Genomic DNA, 22,597 nt, shown 5'->3' with positions numbered 1-22,597 from the left:
GGGGGGAGGGGGGGGGGGCTCTTTTGATCCCCCCCCAAGAACTCGCGAACGGTATGTCGTATGACCACCAAATTTTTAGAGAATGGTGTACTAGTGAAAATTTATCATATCTACAATTTTATGTCGTTATGACGCAATATGACGTCATTATGACGTCATTAATGTGATTTTATTGGCCAAAACCGTCTAAATAGGTTTTTCCCTGAAAACTAAATGGTATTCAACATAACTTTACCAAAAGTGTTTATGACAGAATATTATGGTGTACTAAGTCTTATGTTGCCCATAGCAACACCGGCGACGTCATAAAATGACGTCATGCATATTTAAGATATCCGCCATCTTGGATCTTGAATTTTCAAAAATAGTTTTTTTTCATGATAAAGCCTAAAATACGTTGTAAACATACTAAAGACCTTCGTTTAAACCTTTTTTGGAAAAAAGAAATGGAAGTATTGATGAAATTTTAAGGAAAATAACCTGTATATACGTGTTCTAATGATATGGTCCGCCATCTTGGATTTTGGCCAATGACGTCATCAAATTAGCATAAATTATGCATATTTCATGATAAAATTTACATAAAATTATCTGGGATGTTATTAATATTAGAAACCATGAGTAACTTGAAATAAAACCCATAAAATTCTATTGTTGAAACAAAAAGTACTAAATTTAGCAAAAAATTCCTGTCAGAAACCCGTTGCCATGGCAACACAAAAAAATTATTATCTTATTCCAATGATAGAGAATTCCTGCCAATAATATTCTAGGAGAAGTCCCCAAGTTTGGCCGTTCTACGGCTAGCCGTTCAGACGCTAGGTGACATCAAATTTGCCGCGGGCACTTTTAGCCCCCCCCCCGGTCTAGGTAGGGTTAAAATTGATTAACTTTTCCAGGCTGTACAAGCCTCTAAACATTTTGGATGCTATGAAAATATATTTCCTTAGCAACAATTGCAATACAAACACGTAAGCCACCAAATAAAATATCGTCAGATAAAATCTCTCCCGCTGTCGCGAATTACACAAGGTATGCTGTTCTTATCCGAATCCATGTCTCATTTGCTTGATTTGCATAAATTTTCATAACGAAATATGATGAACTTGACCAAAGTACGACCCATCTTAAAATCATCAGGTGACACTGGGGTATCATTTAATGCTACTAGCCCAAGTATGAAGAGAGTGGGCTACGTCAGGAGATTGTTTTTTTGGTTTCTCCTCACGGGCTTAATAAAATTTTTTACCTTCACAAGTTGGTGTAGCATCAGTCCATGTCCCATTAGACTGGCAGGTTATATCTGCAGTCCCAAACAGATGATACCCGGCCATACAGGTGTACCTGACTGTCTGTCCTAAAGTAAAGTTACTGTTGTTATCCCTCTTCCCATTGGTCGCCACACCAGGATCCCAGCATTGGTCAGCTGTACGGCCTGGAATGATTTTTAAAAAATTAAGGCAATATATCTACTTTCCAACTGCTAATGTCGCCTTGTTTCTTGTAAAACAACTCAATTAACAGTCCTTGAAAAACATAGTAATTTATATTGAACAGCAAACCATACATGGTTTTAATGAGAAGGAGGGTATTGTAATGAAAGACCTTACTTATGTAGGAGAACTGGAACCCCCGATGGGTGTAACTGTAGTCAGATGTAAACGTCAGGAACATCGTGTTAGATGTACTGATGATGGGGCTGATTTGTTGATGGTAACCTGATAACCTAAACATGTATAATCAATAAACGATCAAGATATGACAAAAAATATTGTAATACTATGGCCTAGATTTTTCCGTTATCCATAATAAAATTAAAGCTCTTAAACAAGTGACTTGACAAGCACACGATGATAGATCATTACCCTAACTACATTCACGTCGTTTGAAATCAGCAAGTGAAGTCTTTTGAAAAGTGTTGGCTATGTGCGAAGGACTTAACCTTCGTAACTCTGTAGCATCATGACTGGCTCCATCGTAGATGGTCAGAATGTCATGATATCTCTGAGTGGCGAAACTGTCGAACGTGAGACGAATGATGCTTCCTTCTGGTACAATGATCAACCACCTGACGTCTTCATTGTTGCCATAGATACTGGGATAGTTCGGTGACGTCACAGGGCCTCCAGAGGGACCCGTCATGATACTTCCCACTGAAGAAAAGTGAACAAGTGGGCTAAGTGAACGCGATATCTTGCCGGATAAAGGTTTTTTTTTGCGACGATTTAAATTAAAAAAAAAATTACGGTCGCGTTTGGCCTGTTTTTTTACTCATGTCGTATTAATAAAGATGATTTACTTATTTTATATGCAAACAACACATTACACAGACTTACAGGCAGCAAAAGCTGATAAACGTAAGTCTACATAAAGGATAACACGTACGTTAGATATATACACAGCCAGAAGTTAAAAAAATTACAAGCTGAACAGTTTTAAATCTGCATCATGCAATTCATTGACAAGGAAATAAAGTAAGTAATTGAAACTGCATGTATGTTGCGTTGAATTGAGGTGTATACGTGTAACTGAAAACATTCAGCAATAGGCTTAGAGGTCCAGGTTCCAAAAACACATCACGCACCCAATCTCTTTAGTCATTTACCATTAAACTTGCATACTAACAAGCAAATGTTACTTGTTACAATTATTTTTCATATTTGCTTTTACCTTCACAAGTTGGTGTAGTATCACTCCATGTCCAGTTAGACTGGCAGGTTATATTGGCAGTTCCCCACAGATGATACCCGGTTATGCAGGTGTACCTGACTGTCTGTCCTGATGTAAAGTTACTGTTGTTATCCCTAAACCCTTTGGACGGCACACCAGGATCCCAGCATTGGTCAGCTGTGCGGCCTGGAATAATTAGGAAAACACAATGTAAGGCAGTATATCTACTAGGCTAATGTCAATAAACAATCAGATAATTTACAGTCCTACGAAAACAAAGTTGTTTATATTGGGCAGCAAACCATACATGATTATTGTGAGAAAATTGTAATGAGAGACCTTACTTGTGTAGGAGAACCGAAACCATTGACCGATGTCAATGTGTACGTAGCCAGGTGTAAACCTCAGTAACATCGTGTTAGATGTGCTGATGATGGGGCTGATTTGTTGATGATAACCTGATAACCTAAACACGTATAATTAATAAACGATCAAGATTTGACAGCAACTATTGTAATATTATCGCCTAGATTTTTTCTATTATCCATAATAAAATTAAAACTCCTAAACAAGTTAAATAATTAACACACAATGATCGATCATTACCATTATTAATGTAGGTAGTTTGAAATCAGAAAGCGGGGGTCTTTGGAAAGTGTTGGTTGTGTGCTTTACCTTCGTATAACTGTATCATTATGACTGGCTCCATCGTAGATGGTCAGAATGTTATCATATCGAGTGTCGAATATGTCAAACGTGAGACGAATGATGCTTCCTTCTGGTACAGTAATCAACCACCTGATGTTTACACTGTTGCCATCGTTGCTATGAAAGTTCGGTGACGTCACAGGGCCTCCAAATGGACCCGTCATGATACTTCCTACTGCAGAATTTTAAGTAAACGGACAAAGGTTACTTTTACTAGAGAGTTATTAACATTTGCCTTCATGATATAGCTTGTACTTTTTGCCTTATTAGTGGCGTTTGGCGATGGTTAACAAAATAAAATCTTATCCTAGTGGCAAAAGCGTCAATACTTCGTTATTTTGCGCACGGCGTGTGAAAAAGGATGATGATTAGAAAGGTTACTTTGTAATAGACCGTTTCTGGTTACACACCTAAAACTCGGGCATGTTTAATTCCGAAAATTAATTATGAAACAAGCATGAAAAAAACGGTGGTAAAATCTGGGCTGCAAAGTTCCCACATTTCATAGAATCCGAACTGTGTTCGATCGTGTTCGATCTGGGCAATTTGAATCGAACCCGCGTTCCATTTCGGGGTCACCTGCGGTCATTTGCAATAAAGCGGCAAAACAAGCCCTTCTGCCTGAGTGATTCGTAACAGATCAAAAACAACACTTTTCTATAGATACAAACAGTTTCCAGGATAGTACATGTCCGCTATCATTTTTTGTGGACATGTAACATGTAGCGAAGCTACTGTCGTATCCTTGAGTGACCTTGAATACTGCAATAATTCTTTACACATGTATGAATAACACAGTGCACACTTTTGGGAGATATGACATGTCTGCAAAACTCGTTCAAACCTGGAAACATGGAGAGTCTAACATACCTAATTTACTGCTCAAAATGACTGTCACGGTTGTCCCGAAAATCGTGCTTTTGGGATTTTTGAAAAATGGGCTCGATTTTGAATTATGGGTAATTTAGTGCGAAAAAAGCCAAAATATTCGATTTTTTTCACATATTTGTCGACAAAAACTATACTTAAAGTCAGAAATAAACAAATCCATAAAGCACAATTTTTCACCTTATTCCTAGTCGTCGAAAAATATAAAAATCAGTGATGTTGCGTAATATGTGTAGCCAGGTTTGCTCGGTGATTGGCTAAAATATGGCAATCCAAAATCCCGAAAATTATCGACTTTTTTTAACAAAATCCGAAAAAATAATCCATTCAGCGCAAAAAATTACCATTGAATGTATGTAAAGACGATTATTTTATTTTATTTCAACGAAATGTTTCCTTCAATACTAGTTTGTTTATTTTCAAATGTTTTACAATTAGCCCAAAATCGCGTCTTGTAACCCGATACCTTATCAAACGCACCCAGCAATGGGAAAGAATACCGTAGTGACAGACCGCCGTGAAAGGACGGTTTAACTCTTATAATTCTCGTGTCATGTAACAAGCTGACTTAGGAAAGGAGAGATGATTTTGATTGGACGTGTGTCTTTTCTGCTAATGTGTTGTTTTTATTTTAAATTGAGTGGTAAACGTTAACTGCCTTGTCGGCGTAATATTTGTAGCTGATGGTTTTATTAGCCCGTCTAATTTTGGTGGTTTGTGACAGGTGGTGTTAGAACTAGAGCGGTCCTGCTGGTGTATAGTCAAACGGCTGACATTTTTAACCCTCAACAGTACACCTTCCCGGACTGATTTAACTGTACACCTGGGGTCCGCGCGGACCCCAGAACAGTTTTTTGCTAATTTTTAGAAATTATCAACATGCTACCAGCTCAATTGTTTTGCAAACTGATGTGGGAACCTCTGTGTCCACATTACATACAAAAATCATACATTTAGAACTTTTTCTATTTTTTGGTGAAGAAAAGAAGACAAGAAGAAATACCCGATTTTTAAACCCATTTCAGACTGAAGGGGCTTTTGAGGCCCAACTTTGATCTCGGATAGCGGCTAAACGGCTTGCGCTAGAAGTATCAAATTTGGAGACCTTTCCTAAAATGTCTCTGGAAAAAAGTTCATATTAGTTTAATACTAGTAAGTTGATGTTTTTTTGTGTTGCCATGGAAACGGGTTTCTAGCAGGCAGTTTTTTTTTTTAAATAGAAGTAATTTTGGTTTAAACATAAACATTTTCTAAATTTTATTTTAAATTACACTTCTTTTCCAACATTAATAACATCTTACATAATTGAATATAAGTTAAATCATTTAATATGCATAGAATATGCTAATTTGATGACGTCATTGGTCAAAATCCAATATGGCGGACTATACTATTAGCTCTAACGTCATATGACGTCATAATTACACCAAAGTTATTAAAATTTAATTCTATTACTACACCATTCTCTGAAAACTTGGTAGACATACGATGAGTGCATGAATGTGGTTTTCAGCGGTGCGTGGCCCAGACCAAAATTCAATCCAGATTGGCATAACTTGTGCACGCAGCTAAATCGTGACCGGCCCCAAATCTAACACATATCCTCGATAACGTAACGCACTCTGATTGGCTGAGTTGACATGGTCTCACAAACAAACAAATACGGGCAGTGGGAATCATTCATTCCATCCAGATCACACGTAGTAGATCACACGAAAGCTCCCTCGTCTGATCAGACTCTGGATATTTCTTCTCAAAATTTTCTCATCTTCGCTCTGAATCTTCGGACTGAGACACCGTGCGCCCGCCGCCCCACGTGGAGCCCTCTCGCCGCTGCTTCCACGAACAGCGAACGCCGTGCTCTACCCTCCGCCGCGTAAACGACCTTTCCCAAGTCTGAATCTTCGGACTGAGACACCGTGCCCCCGCTGCGCCACGTGGAGCACTCACCGCTGCGTCCACGAACTGCGAACGCCGTGCTCTACCCTCCGGAGGACCTTTCCCAAGTCGCGTCGCAACTGCTGCGGCTGATCGTACCGGAGCGTACCGGACAGAACGCTGCGGCCCGTGCAGAGCCTCCGGCCAGGAGTTCACCGACCTTTTGCGTCCTTGCTTGCGGTGAGTCTGTCATCTACTAGTAATACTTATTTCAGCATGGACAGCGCCTTCATCACGGGTCACTCCTTCGTTTGCCGACTAGAGTCCTTTATACGGACCCGTACTACTACGTATAAGAACGCCAGTGTATCCATTATGATCGAAAGCCGGCTGGGGTCCGCGCGGACCCCAAAAGAAAATCTGATATAATTTTTTTTTATAAATGGTTGAAACGGAGTTTTCTGCACTGTATTGAGAGACAACTTTGTGGGTGACAATTACCTAAAATTTCAGAAAAAAATCTTTAGAAACAAAAAAGATATTACAGAATATATAGTGCTGGGGTCCGCGCGGACCCCAGGTGTACTGTTTAGGGTTAACCTTAAACTGACGATGTTGTGTATGTTATGTGCTGGTGTAAAGTTATCCAGCTGACGGATTTTAGCATTCGGCTGACGATGTTGTGTATGTTACGGTCTTGCTTGTGAAAGGGATATGTATGATGTATTTTATGATGATGTTGAAATTCAGCTCACGCTGTTGTTTACTTTATAAATATATCATATAGTAATAAAGTTTAACCCTATCTAGACCGGGGGGGGGGGCTAAAAATGCCCGCGCCAACTTTGATGTCACATAGCATCTGAACGGCTAGGGCTAGAACGACCAAACTTAGGGACTTTTCCTAAAATATTGTTGGTAACAATTTTCTATCATTGGAATAGGATAATGATTTTTTGTGTTGCCATGGCAACGCGTTTCTGACAGGCATTTTTTACTAAAATTAGTACTTTTTGTTTCAACAATAGAATTTTATGGGTTTTGTGTCAAGTTACTCATGGTTTCTAATATTAATAACATCCCATGTAATTTAATGTAAATTTTATCATTAAATATGCATAATTTATGCTAATTTGATGACGTCATTGTCCAAAATCCAAGATGGCGGACCATATCATTAGAACAGGTATATACAGCCTATTTTCCTTAAAATTTCATCAATACTTCCATTTCTTTTTCCAGCAAAATTTTAAATGAATGTCTTTAGTATGTTGACAATGTATTTTAGACTTTATCACGAAAAAAAACCATTTTTTGAAAATTCAACATTGATGATCCAAGATGGCGGATATCTTAAATATGTATGACGTCATTTTATGACGTCACCGGTGTTGCTATGGGCAACATAAGACTTAGTACACCATAATATTCTGTCATAAACACTTTTGGTACAGTTATGTTGAATACTATTTAGTTTTCAGGGAAAAACCTATTTAGACGGTTTTGGCCAATAAAATCATTAATGACGTCATAATGACGTAATATTACGTCATAACGACATTAAAATTGTAGATATGATAAATTTTTACTAGTACACCAACCTCAGAAATTTTGGTAGTCATACGACATACCGTTAGCGAGATCTGAGGGGGGTCAAAAGAGCCCCCCCCCCCGGTCAAATCTTGCTCAAAAAAGCCCGGTATAGATAGGGTTAAATAATATACCTTAATAAACGCGTATATTTTTTTCTTGTTTTTGAATACACGTAGATACATTAATCGGCACTGACATTGACTACACGGTATGCAAACTAGGTTACAGTTTTACCACAAACAACTGTCCTTGATACTGGTGCGGAACTTGTGACTGTTGGCATGTAATTTTTACCGTGGTAAGTCTTAGTGTGTGCATGAAAAAAGCTTTATTTGATCTCTTTGCATTTAACTGTTTGAACATTTTCAGTAAAAATGTTCTACTTTGCGCTTGGAAACTGCCCTTTCTTTATGTGACAACCGAATACGAATTGGTGACAGATATGTTTGCAATTTTAAAAGATTAAGATACATGCAGCTTCACATAACACAGGGCTTACCTCTACTTCCTGTGACATCAGGCTATTAAAAGCTTATTGCCTTCGTCAAGAAGGCTATAAAATCGTTTTGGCACTGTTTGGCAGGTCCCGGTCTAGATACCTGGTGAAGAACGCTGTTGAGGATACTAGCTCTGGTGTAGTCACACACCCTCGCCAGTCTAGAAGACACCCAGCCAAAACCCTAAACGATCTCAATTTTGCTGATGACATTGCTCTGCTGGAGGCATCCACACCGAAGGCACAGTCACAACTCACCAAAACTGCTACTGCAGGACAGCAACTTGGTCTTCTCATCAGTGTTCCCAAAACCGAATACATGACCATCAACTGCAATCGGCAACCACCATTGGAAGTGTATGGCCAGCCCATCAAACATGTAACGGACTTTAAATATCTAGGATCTATGATGGTATCCAGCAAGAACGACCTGGCCAGGCGAAAGGCGCTCGCGTGGATTGCTTTCTGGAAGCTCCAAAAGATCTGGAGAAACCCAACTTTCCCCATAGCCACAAAGATCAAGCTCTTCAATGTCACCTGTGTGTCGGTACTGTTGTACGGCTGCGAAACCTGGGTGCTGTCGCGCGACATGGAGGAGAAGATAAACTCTTTTGCTACATCTTGCCTTAGAACCATGTTGAACATTAAGCGCACAGACCATGTAAGCAACAACCAAACATACAAAACCACGAAGACACAGCCTCTCATCATCAGAGTGAGACAACGGCAACTGCGCTTTATCGGACACGCCTTCAGGATGCCCGTAGAGGAACCACTCAGGACTTATGCCCTCTACGTTCCGCCCCACGGCAGAAGGCGTCCTGGACGCCAGAGGGCAAACTACCTGACTTACATCCAGAACCTGCTGGGGGATACGGAAGGTGACCTGAGCCCTGACAGGATTGCTGCGCTGGCTGCTGACCGACGGACGTGGAATGGACTTGTGATCGCCTGCTCCGCAGCCGTCCGATGATGATGATGATGGTCTAGATAGGGTTAGAGGACTAATACCGCATTACTAATCATTCATCAGTAATGCTTGTAGACAGAAAACCAAAAAAAAATCTAACTTTGATGTCAATAATGTATTTCTAATACCTTCACAGGTTGGTGTAGCATCACTCCATGTCCAGTTAGACTGGCAGGTTATATTGGCAGTTCCCCACAGATGATACCCGGCCATACAGGTGTACCTGACTGTCTGTCCTGATGTAAAGTTACTGTTGTTATCTCTTGTCCCAGTGGTCGGCACACCGGGATCCCAGCATTCGTCTGCTGTACGGCCTGAAAGAAAGATGACTGTGTGAATTTCCTCCCTTGCAGTTAACGCTGCATCATTCAAATTAAACACATGCTAATCCTAAAGAGTACTAACGAAAAGAGCAGTTTGGAAACCTACTACATCCATAAAATACGTTGCGGTGTTGTAATTAGTATGACCATTTGAATTTATTGCCTTACAACTGAACTTACAACTATTTATAAGTGAAATACCTACCCTTAGGCGATTTTTCATTTCAAGATCCGTCTGATCGAATGGGATGTTATTTGGGAGGAGTGTTGGTGAGGTATGGAGGATTCTGTCTAGGGACTTTGCGCTCCTGGTGATTGACTTTGGTACTACAGTAAGAATTTTTAAAAGTAGTTTTGGCAAGGTATGGTGTGTGGTTTTGCTGTTAGGGTAGCACGTAGTTGTTGATGTATCGGTTTATTGTTATAATGTTGGGCCCCTTAGCTGTTGTGGTTTTGCAGGGTTGTTTCGATATAAATTTATTTCAGCGCAATGATCTCATGATTTGTTGGATACATTTTTACCATTTTTTGGTAGTTGTGTAGTTATGGTGTACCTATGTGTTTTTGCGTACATTAGATGTTTGTCGTAGAAATGTAGTCTGCAGGCAATATATTTTACCTCTTAAAAGTAAACAGACCATAGGAATGGGCATCACATTGAAACATAAGACTGAAGTAAGCTGCTTGGGTCATTAATTTAAATGGGGTCAGATTGCATGTGTTCATAAGTTGCCCGAAAACAATGTTTCCCATACACTGTTCGTCCCTTAAAACAGCGTCACAACAAATCTTTCAAGATAGACATCTACATTGTATCATTATGGTAAAAAAACTCAAAACATTAACACATAGAGTGTTAATGTCCACGACTTCTTCTTGTTGATTATGCAAGTAACCTCCACACTGACGTATTAAATGATTTTAATTTTTATTTACCTACACCTGTCTTAAGTATAAAACTTCAGACATTTTAATGACAGTAATTCATATTTACCACTTTGGTGTCATATACATTTATAGCATCTTCGTGTAAGTATGCAAATTAAGTTCTCATTAGCAAGAGTATATGTAAATATACTAATACATGTATCGAGGTCTAATTATGTAAAATACTGAATTACAGAAAGTCATCATTACTTATGCAATTTAAGTCCTCTTTGCATAATTTGAAGTTAAATTACAGATGAAGTTGCAAGGGAGACAAACCCAAACCACTTGTTCCTGACTTTAAAAGTCAATCTCCCCTGATAATATAATAATAATTGTTTATTGATTGATTGAAGATAGAAGAGTACAATCGCTAGCATGTTGCAGCGCAACTAATAAGTAGTGCTGAATTATAAGCTAGTTTAAAAACAGATATTGCACAGTTAACAAATAAACAACTAGACAAGTGAGTATTTCACAGTTAACATATAGAAACCTAAATATTAAGCGAGTAAAATGAACTTAACAATGATAATTGACGCAAAATCAGGACAATAACATACACAGGATAAAGTATGGAAAAACTGCAAGTTCTGTTGTAGCACAAAAAAACAGCCACAAAAAGAACCATATTTGACTTTGACCTTGGATGTAACCACATATAAAATATCATTACAATTTATAAAGGCCATCTTATGCCTCTACCAGAAACCGTGGGTCGCTGGAAAAAAAATAGAAATTGGCCGAAACAAAGGAATGATATACCAAGAGTGATAGCCGGCCAGAGAGAATGCAATTGGCGACCCGTGGACGACACTGGTAGAGGCTATTGACGGCCAGAAATTTGCGGAAAAAGATTTTTTCACAGAGATTACCGAGAAATTCATATCAAACAGCACATCGTGTAGCAAAGTGAATTGAACGATAAGAAGTGAGAAGTGTAATCAAAGACCTTACTTATGTAGGAGAACTGGAACCCCTGACGGGTGTAACGGCCGTCGGGTGTGAATCTCAGTAACATCGTGTTAGATGTGCTGATGATGGGGCTGATGTGTTGGTGGTAACCTGATAACCTGAACATGTATAGTAAATAAAAGATTAAGATTTTACAGAAACTTTGCTAATATCAAAGCCTATATCCTTTCCTGTCATAAATAATAAATTATGAACACACAATGATCGATCATTACCATCATAACATTCACGTAGTTAGTTTAAAGTCAGAAAATTGAGTGCTATAGAATGTTGTGTGAATGTTAATAATTGTAAAATGTCAATGTAATTCAGACGTGCCCAAAGCACTTCGGCACGTCTGCCATGTTGATGTTTAATAAAGATTTGATTAAAAAGTGTTGGCTATGTTTTTAAGGCAGCACCTCATTAACTCTGTAGCATCATCGCTGGCTCCATCGTAGATAGTAAGAAAGTCACAACAGCTCTCAGTGTCGAACCTGGCGAACGTGAGACGAATGATGCTTCCTTCTGGTACAATGATCAACCACCTGGCGTTTTCATTGTTGCCATAGTTACTAGGGTAGTTAGGTGACGTCACAGGGCCTCCAGAGGGGCCCATAATGATTCTTTCTACTGCAGAAAGGTAGACGAGATATGTTGCAGGATAAAGTTTTTTTTATTCATCAAAATATCAAAACATTACAAGGACAGTGTGACGCTGCACTCAAGTTGATAACTTATATTAACAGCGCCACACAACATGTGACAGCATAAATCACAGACAGTATGAACTTGCATGGTAACAGAGTACAATTAACATTCAAATACACAAGGTTGACATATCTGTGCGCCGTAGTCCTACCACCGCAAGACATTAAAAAATGCTAATGCTAACGTGTTAACCTCCTATATCTTATTAGCGGAAAAAATTGCGTATGTGCGTATGCCGGCGTACATAAAACTGACATAAAACGACTGAGATGCAAATCACGTGCGTATTCTGCGTACGGCTGAGTTGCATATATATATATATATATATATATATATATATATTATTTAGCTGGATAGTTAAAAGCCGTCAGCTGTAGCAAGACGGTAACATAAACAGCGTCTGCCTACGGCAGCTGGTGGCTTTTAACATCCAGCTAAAAAGGTATTGTTGGATCTTCTGGTTAAGGGATATATATATGATATCTTTTGTACCTGACGGTGCTGTTTACTATATAAAGATATAGAGGTTTCTATTGGTGGCGTGGGAAAAAGTACTTCAAGATCTCAACCCATTTAAAGCATGCGGTCCAGACAAAATACCACCCTGGCTCCTCAAAATGACAGCTATTGAAATCGCGCCTGTGTTAACCAATATTTTTCAACTCTCGTTGAACACCGGAGCGATACCTAAAGACTGGAGGGATGCAAATATTTGCGCCATTTTCAAAAAAAGGGAGTTAGAGCGGTCCCCAGCAACTACAGACCTGTTTCACTGACCTCTGTGTCCTGTAAACTGCTTGGACAGCTAAGCCATCCACAGAAACACAGCTCATACTAACATTTCATGACATAGCTGGTGCACTGACCAGTAAAAAGCAAGTAGATTTAGCGATACATGACTTCACAAAAGTGTTCTACAAAGTTCCCCATGGTAGACTCATAAACGTTAAACGGACGACGAGCTTAAACAGACGACGAGCTTAAACAGACGACGAGCTTAAACAGGCGACGAGCTTGCTTAAACAGACAACGAGCTGGCTGAAACAGACGACGAGCTTGCTAAAACAGACGACAAGCTGGCTTAAACAGACGACGAGCTAGTAAACAGACGACGAGCTTGCTGAAACAAACGACGAGCTGAAACAGACAACGAGCTAGCTGAAACAGACAACGAGCTAGCTGAAACAGACGACGAGCTTAAACAGACGACGAGCGTAAACAGACGACGAGCTTAAACAGACGACGAGCTTGCTGAAACAGACGACGAGCTGAAACAGACGACAAGCTGAAACAGACGACGAGCTAAAACAGACGACGAGCTGAAACAGACGACGCGCTGGCTGAAACAGCGAAGGAGCGACGCTCCCGCTCCAAGGCCGGAAACCCTGGCTCGGTGTATAGTGTACGGTCCCTTCTGAGTGAAATCAGATGCTGTCTATGGCCTTAAGACGGAATCAGTGAAAGCGCCTTGATGATATGAATGTTAGACATCCAGGTAAACAATACTCATAGGAAATTCAAACTCCTACTACTAGATAAGTTATGGAGATAATATCCGGACGTTTCAAGTGACATTCACCACTCTTCTTCAGCGTCACTAATGAACTAACGTTAACAGAACAAGATAAAGCACAATTGAGCTACTCTCCACTAGCCTCTACCAGGCTTGGGGAGACGGCTGGAAAGAGTAGAAATCGGCCAAATAGAGAGATAATCAAATTGTGTGGTGGAAAGTTGTAGAAAGCATGAAAGTGGAAAGTCAGAAAGGCGAAATTGTTCAGTTCATTACGACCAGTACAGTAAACAGACAGCCAGGCTGGCAAGCACATTTTTCAACTCGATGTGAAAAGTGTTATAATCTGACAGACAAAAGAGTGTCATTCTTTGATGGGCACCCCGAAGGTGCTATAAACCGAAGCACCCTTGATGGGTTTTATAGCAGGAAGATGGTGACGGCTGTTTAGAAGTGGAAAGATAGCCTCTACCAGGCTTGGGGAGGCGGCTGGAAAGAGTAGAAATCGGACAAATAGAGAGATAATCGTGCGGAGTTTTTCCGTTGAGAGAACAGTTCGCCGCACCCCAAGCCTGTCGGGAGTCGCCACGATCAAACGGCATAAAATTAATCCCCTCATTAATCCAACAAAAGAACTATCTCAGCACAGAAGATCATTTAAGCAATAAACCAACCAGTACGTCGTGGGGAGCCGCGCCCATGTGTATACGTCTGGGGAAGACAGCGCCGGCCGGTACTATGGTTAAACAAACTATATATATTGTCGGGAATGAAAAAAACACTATAGTTATACTGATACTGGAAATAATATTAGTTAACACGGATTATTGCCGGCTGCACCGCACGGTAATTTTTAAGTGTGCCGGGTGCGGCGCGGCCATTGTAACCCGGCGCGGCCATTGTACCCCACACCGCTAGAGACAGGGAAGCATGCGAGCTGAAAATGGTAGTCTCTACCAGACTTCTTTGCGGGGTGAATAGATCGTACAAATCGGCCTAAAAAGGGTTTCTTCTCTGGCCAATTAATACCCTTTTTAGGCCGATTTCTACGATTTATTCACCCCGCAAAGAAGTCTGGTGGAGATTATGAAAATGGGGTCTCATGCTGCTTATCCACCAATATCTTGATCGGCAACATGGTCCGATCGGGATGGTCTTGACTATTATAGGGTTCTCTTTTCTAGGAGTTTTGTTTCTTTTGATGGGAAAATGTACCGCTATGGACTTGAAATTTTCGTGATGACCTCTCTGAAACTTCACACAGCCGAACTGTTCTCTCAACGGACAAACTCCATTGGTATGATTATCTATCTATTTGGCCGATTTCTACTCTTTCCAGCCGTCTCCCCAAGCCTGGTAGAGGCTAGTGGAGAGTAGCTCAATTGTGCTTTATCGTGTTCTGTTAACGTTAGTTCATTAGTGACGCTGAAGAAGAGTGGTGAATGTCACTTGAAACGTCCGGATATTATCTCCATAACTTATCTAGTAGTAGGAGTTTGAATTTCCTATGAGTATTGTTTACCTGGATGTCTAACATTCATATCATCAAGGCGCTTTCACTGATTCCGTCTTAAGGCCATAGACAGCATCTGATTTCACTCAGAAGGGACCGTACACTATACACCGAGCCAGGGTTTCCGGCCTTGGAGCGGGAGCGTCGCTCCTTCGCTGTTTCAGCCAGCGCGTCGTCTGTTTCAGCTCGTCGTCTGTTTTAGCTCGTCGTCTGTTTCAGCTTGTCGTCTGTTTCAGCTAGCTCGTCGTCTGTTTCAGCTCGTCGTCTGTTTCAGCAAGCTCGTCATCTGTTTAAGCTCGTCGTCTGTTTACGCTCGTCGTCTGTTTCAGCTCGTCGTCTGTTTAAGCTAGCTCGTCGTCTGTTTCAGCCAGCTCGTCGTCTGTTTTAGCAAGCTCGTCGTCTGTTTCAGCCAGCTCGTTGTCTGTTTAAGCAATCTCATCGCCTGTTTAAGCTCGTCGTCTGTTTAAGCTCGTCGTCTGTTTAAGCTTGTCGTCTGTTTAACGTTTTGTTCCTATGGTCTTTCGTACTACAAAACTGCAGTATTATGGAATTAAAGGAACAACACTAAATTGGTTAAAAGCTTTTCTAACCAACAGGGAGCAAACAGTAGTGGTGGAAGGGAAGGCTTCGGCTCCAGATACAGTAGCGTCAGGAGTTCCACAAGGAACTGTCGTGGGACCATTGCTATTCCTCTTGTATATTAACGACCTACCAAATCAGCTTGATTCAAATTTGAGATTATTTGCCGATGACTGTTGGTTGTATGTAGAGCTGTCTACACAGAATGACTCACACCTTTTACAAAAAGATCTGAACACGCTGCAAGAATGACAAAGCAAATATCTCATGTAGTTTTACCCTGAAAAATGTACGGGGGGGGGTCGGAGAACGGTGTGTCGTATGACCACCAAATTTTCAGAGGGAGGTTTACTAGTAAAAATTTATCATATCTACGATTTTATGTCGTCATGACGTCATGCATATTTAAGTTTTCCGCCATTTTGGATCATCTTCAATTTTCAAAAATATATATTTTTTTTCAGGATAAAGCCTAAAATACATTTTAAACAGCCTAAAATACATTTTAAACAGACTAAATGTAAGGCTTGGCGTAGCTTCCAGTCGTTAGACAGAGTCCCCCGAGCCGTTAAAGTTGCTGTGTGTGACGTCGACGGAAGGCACGGAGTCTCCGACAAGTTCGTTGCAATGGGACAGGTTTATTCTGCGGAAGGCCCTAGTTGGTATAGCGAAGCACACCCGCGATATGGCGCTGAGTAACAGTAGTTGGGACGGTAGTCCCCAATTCCTGCTCCGCGGACTTCGGGGAAAACCCCTGGTTGATTATGGACCGGCAAGTTCTAAGTTCGGTGGCCCATGTTGACTACGATGACTCAGGGTTCCCGGGTTCTTAGAGTCCGACGGAGTTATATCTTTCTCCTCGATTCCTACAATTTTCCTCCCTTTAGTTCCTCAAAATCGGGGTTCCTCCCTCTTCCGAATTTGGTTATTCTCATCAAAAATTGTAATAGCCGATTGGCCAGAGTTCTGGTATTTTGACAGAAATCGTTTATCAAAATCAAAAGTCTCTTATCAATTGAATAGACATTTGGGAGAGAAACATGAGTTCTAGTTTATTAAATCCTTGTTTTCCTGGGATCACGACCTAACCTTTGGATTAACCTTTTTCGAGTTCATGTCCTTTATAGAATCAAAGTTACTAGCGGTGAAACCCCTTCAAAACATTGTCCCCATCCTTAGTATCAATCACGTATCAAATTTGGAGAAAGAACAAGCTTGCTAGCGGCTGCATGCGGAGTAGAGTTTGCCCTGGTCGGGACGAGGGACTCTCCCGTCTCGTCAGTTACTCAGCGCCTTACAACAAGTGCCTTACACCAGCTAATAACTACTTAACACTCTCGGGGTGGGACAGATCAGAACTAATAACCGGTAGGGTCTGAACCCTATAAGAGACTTCATTCATAACTGGCCGGATCTCTGGAACTTATCAGATATTTCAATATAACGTAATACTATACTGCCGGCCCAAGGACGAGGTACGCCGGTTGTTAGTCGTGCTGTGCTTAATAAAGATATGTCACTCTTAATTATTTGTGATCGACTGTCGACGCCAATTATAGTGATAGGGCGGGCTCCTTACATAAAGATGCTCATATGAACCTTTTTTTGGAAAAAGTAATGGAAGTTTTGATAAAATTTTAAGGAAAATAACCTGTATATACCTGTTCTAATAATGGGGTCCGCCATCTTGGATTGTGGCCAATAACGTAATCAAATTAGCATAAATTATGCATTTTAATGATAAAATTTACTTAAAATTATCTGGGATGTTATTATTATTAGAAATCATGTGTATTTTGACATAACACCAATAAAATTCTATTGTTAAAACTAATTTTTTTTTTAATTTAGCATAAAATGCCTGTCACAAAACCGTTGCAATGGCACACAAAAATTATTATCTTATTCCAATAATAGAGAATTGCTGCCAACAATATTCTAGGAAAAGTTACTAAGTTTAGCCATTCTAGCGCTAGCCGTTCGGACGCTACGTTACATCAAAGTTGGCGCGGGCACTTTTACCCCCCCCCCCCCGACCGGTGTAGATAGGGTTAAGTGGGGCACGCATGTTAACAACATCACTGCGAAGGCCAAACAAACACCTGGAGTGATTAGGCGCAATCTGTGATCTTGTCCAACAATGGTAAAATCACTTGCATACACGTCGCTTGTAAGACCAAACCTAGAATATGCGGCGACTGTATGGGATCCATATGCAAAGAAAGACAAAGATAAACTGGAAAGGGTACAGAACCAAGCTGCAAGATTCTGTACGAACAGGTATCAAAGGGGCGCTAGTGTAACGGAAATGAAAAGAAACCTACAGTGGGGGTCACTGGAAGACAGACGTAGAATGTCCAGACTGTGCATGATGTACAAAACGATTAATTAACAGGTGGACGTACAAACCACTAAGTATCTGATACCAGCCCAGAAAAGAACGAGAAACAGTCATGTCTTTAAATATCAGAGTTATCAACCAAGAATTGTAGTATTCAAAAACTCGTATTTCCCCAGAACTATCATAGACTGGAACTCGTTGCCACCAAACACAGTTGGGGCATCATCACTAGAAAAGCTTTAACAGAACACCTTCCCGGACTGATTAACATGTACACCTGGGGTCAGCGCGGACCCCAAGACAGTTTTTTTGCTAATTTTTAGAAATTATCAACATGATACAAGCTCAATTGCTTTGAAAATTGATGTGTGAGCCTCTGAGTCCACATTATGTACAAAAATCATACATTTTGACCTTTTCCTATTTTTGGTTGAAGAAAAGACAAAAAGAAGAAATACCCGATTTTTGAACCCTATTCAGACCGAATGGTCTTTTGAGGCCCGCGCCAAATTTAATCTCAAATAGCGCCTAAACGGTTTGAGCAAGAACCATCAAATTTAGTGGAAACTTCTAAAATGTATCTGGAAAAAAAATCATTTTAGTTAAATAAGTTAATGATTTCTTGTGTTGCCATGGCAACGGGTTTCTGACAGGCAGTTTTATTGGAAAAATCTGTAATTTTGGTTTAAACATTAAAATTTTCTGGGTTTTATATTAAATAACTGTTCCTTTCTGACATTAATAACATCTTACATAATTAAAGATAAGTTAAATCATTTAATATTAATAATATATGCTAATTTGATGACGTCATTGGTCAAAATCCAAGATGGCGGACCATATTATTAGCTCTGACGTCATTTGACGTCATAATTACACCAAAGTTGTTAGAATGTAATTCTATTATTACGCCATTCTCTGAAAAGTCGGTGGCCATAAGACCGTTATACATATAAAAACGGAAATAAAGTATTGTATAAGAACGCCAGTGTATGATTACGATAGAAAGCCCGCTGGGGTCCGCGCGGAAAATTTTTAGAAATGGGGGAAACTGAGTTTTTTGTACTGAGTGAGGGACAACTATGTGGGTTACAATTACCTGAAATTTCAGAAAAAAATCTTAAGAAACAAAAAAAAAAATTACAGAATATATAGTGCTGGGGTCCGCACGGACCCCAAGTGTACTGTTTAGGGTTAAACAGCTCCTGCAATCAAATGTGCAAAGATTGAGTGTAACAAGCCGTTCGGTGTGATATAGCAAGTTGCCGCCGCGCCGCGTGCCTGCGAAGCTGGTGTGATACCATATCGTAATAAGTTTTAAAATACTATACTAACCCTGGAGGTATAAATTAATAGATTCCTTCCTGTTATTGCCAATAAGGCCATACCAAGTAAAATTTATGGATGACGTCTGCGCGCGCAATGATTTTGGCCTGTTCCTAGAAAAAAAAGAAATTCCGCTTCCTGTAACTATGACCAAAGAGTCACGACAGTGCCGCAATTCACCAGATTGATGTGAAACCTATAACGCGAAGAAAGTGTCTATTGATATATATTGAAAGTGTATATCAATAACAGAAAATTTGCAACTGTACTGCTGAGGAACTTGTGAATTTGACAGATAATTTTTGCCGAGGTGTCAACTTTTTACTTTTACTGTTCATGCTTCATCTATAAAGATGCTTTACTTTGCACCCTGCCCATTCTTTATGTGACAACCAATCTGTATATGGTGACAGATGTGTTTGCACTTTTATAACATTAAGATAACAGCTTTACATAATACATGGCTTATCTCTACTTCCTGTGACATGCGATTTAAAGCTGATTTTGTTATGATTAGACAATTATGAGATTATATTCAGGTTAGATGAGGGAAACATAATCAGGAACAATCATTAATTTCTTTAAATATTGACATCAGTGTGTAAGGTACACTAAATCCCTAGAGGACTCAATGCCGCATTAGTCCCTTATCGGTCTTATTAGTCCCTTATTCTTTCTCTTATTTCTTTCTTAGACTCCATTTAGTTTGGTTTATAAATGTCAATAATGCATTTCTAATACCTTCACAAGTTGGTGTAGCATCACTCCATGTCCAGTTAGACTGGCAGGTTATATTGGCAGTTCCCCACAGATGATACCCGGCCATACAGGTGTACCTGACTGTCTGTCCTGATGTAAAGTTACTGTTGTTATCTCTTGTCCCATTGGTCGGCACACCGGGATCCCAGCATTCGTCTGCTCTACGGCCTGAAAAAAAGAAGACAGTTCGAATTTCCACTCTTGCAGATAATGCTCCATCATTCAAATAAACACATACAAATCCTAAAAAGTACCAAAGAAAAGAACAATTTGGAAACCTACTACATCCATAAAATACGTAAAGTTTTTTTTTTTATTTGCATAATTTCGTTTCGAAGCTGTGTTGTTATTAGTATAACCATTTGAATTTATTGTCTTTCAACTGAACTTACAAGTATTTATAAGTGAAATATCGTTTTGAGCGGTGTGAGGCCCAGATCAAAATTTAATCCAGATGGGCATTACTTGTAAACGCAGCAAAATCGTGACCGGTCCCTGGCCGGCCCCAAATCTAACACATATGGGGACCCATTCCTCGATAACGTAACGCACTCTGATTGGCCGAGTTGACATGGCCTTACAAACAAACAAATACGGGCAGCAGGAATCCTTCATTCCATCCAGACCACACGAGAGCACGGTCAACTCTACACTCTGGATATCTCTTATCAATTTTTTTTTTTTGCTTCTCGGTTTAACAAGCTGCTATTCAGCCGATTTTCCTATTGCTTTGGTCCTCCGTTTGACTGTCACCACCGACGTTCCAAAAACCCAGTAGTCCACAACCCTGCCGCCAAGCGCCGCGGTGACGCCGGCTGCCCGAAAACTTCGCTGCGGCCTCGTGCCGGACTGACGCCCACTCCTCGGATACGTCCACCACCCTAATATCCCACCCGGCGCCGTCTTTCCTTGGCAGACTGAGACGCCGTACACCCACTGCAACACGTGGAGCCCTCTCACCTGGACACCTGCCTAGAACTTTTCAGACACTTTCCTCGAACTTACGACCGTCCCCCGTTTTCTGACAAACGCCAGACCCGAGGCAGGGGACACCGTCCAGCTATTCCGCCACGCAGAGCCGTCCACCCGCCGCTTCAGAACACCTCAGGCTCTTCACGCCGTCTCAGACCACCTCGTCGCATTTACCGGGGCCGTCAACTCACTGTATAGAACTTTAGGGGTGAGTCCTGCTTTTGTTCTTAGTATGGACCCTTCACCCACTCGCATTTCCATTACTGGGCACTCGTTTGTATCTCGCCTAGAATCATTCGTTAAAACCCGTACTTCTACGGCTAGCGGAAGGGCTGTGTCTTCCGATTTCTGGCTCTCAAATGTAGCTATTGATTTTCTGGGTCTACCCGGCTGTACTATACCGCGATACCGTACTAAAATACTTCCAAATCTCAGGGCCTCCTCTCCTCACATAGTCTATGTCGAACTCGCACACAACGACCAATGTAGACAGTACCTATCCCCTCGCAAAGTTGCTCATGAACTTGCGTCGTTAGTGAGAGACATCCTAGAAATACCTTCCGTTCGCACGGTGATAGTGGGGGGACCGATCTGGCGGCTACGATTGCCTCCCTACATGCGAGATTTCCATGCTCGCGTTAGGGAGTTTAGCCAAACTTTGCGCCCTCTCGTTGATTCCATTCCGAACACCACCACGTGGCGCCACTGTAAGCTATGGCAAAAAAATCCTGACTATTTCGTGGCAGACGGGCTGCATCTCTCCGATTTTGGAAACCTCAGATATTACAAAAGTATCCGCTGCCTGCCCGCTAGATCCTTGTTCCGAATTTTCACTGACCCCACTTTCACCAGCCCTGTACCTACTGTAACCGAATATCAATCTTACTCTTGCCTGTTGACAGGATTGTACTAGTAATTGGATGTGTATATATGTACATGTATTTGTATTTCTATATTTTCTGTCGCATTTTTGCTCCTTGTTTGGCGCCTTTTGCTCACAATCTTAGTGAGCTTTTGGTGGTTTTTAGTTCTCAGCTTGTAATGTCGCTATTATGTGATTACATATTTCTCAACGTCACGACCACGTGTATATATATATATAACTGCTGTATACTGTTGACCGGATAGGTCCCATGGGAATTTTTCTTACGTATGTCATCACCACAATGTCAATTCTATTTATGTATAATAATTCACTTTGAATTCAAGTTCAAGTTCATAATCAAGTTTATGTTCAAGTTCAAGTTCACTACGCAATTAAATGGTTGTGTTTCCGCCAAACCTGAAATCCGTATCCGCATTCTACCTTGTGCTTTTTCCTCGACTTAGTTGATTGGGACTCGCTTAGCGTAAAACTGATTTTTGTGCTAGGACAAAAATATCGTTTTGAGCGGTGTGAGGCCCAGATCAAAATTTAATCCAGATGGGCATTACTTGTACACGCAGCAAAATCGTGACCGGTCCCTGGCCGGCCCC

At 40.7% G+C, this 22,597-nt stretch overlaps 1 protein-coding gene across 1 annotated transcript in view; it reads right to left on the bottom strand.

Moving 5' to 3' along the window:
• Positions 1-22,597, bottom strand: part of LOC109469960 (CUB and sushi domain-containing protein 1-like) — a 40,516-nt gene that overhangs the window by 4,167 nt on the left and 13,752 nt on the right. The window contains exons 6-12 of the mRNA XM_019768726.1: positions 20,132-20,317; positions 3,346-3,553; positions 3,015-3,136; positions 2,671-2,856; positions 1,943-2,153; positions 1,611-1,726; positions 1,250-1,435 (exon numbers count right to left, since the gene is read on the bottom strand). Coding sequence (XP_019624285.1) covers positions 1,250-1,435; positions 1,611-1,726; positions 1,943-2,153; positions 2,671-2,856; positions 3,015-3,136; positions 3,346-3,553; positions 20,132-20,317 — 1,215 coding nt within the window. The remainder of the gene's footprint in view (positions 1-1,249; positions 1,436-1,610; positions 1,727-1,942; positions 2,154-2,670; positions 2,857-3,014; positions 3,137-3,345; positions 3,554-20,131; positions 20,318-22,597) is intronic.

Source organism: Branchiostoma belcheri, unplaced genomic scaffold (assembly GCF_001625305.1).
Source record: "Branchiostoma belcheri isolate BF01 breed outbred unplaced genomic scaffold, Haploidv18h27 scaffold213, whole genome shotgun sequence".
Classification (NCBI taxonomy): Eukaryota; Metazoa; Chordata; class Leptocardii; order Amphioxiformes; family Branchiostomatidae; genus Branchiostoma; species Branchiostoma belcheri.
The sequence above is the reverse complement of the archived record's forward strand: the minus strand, read 5'-3'. Positions and strand labels throughout refer to the sequence as shown.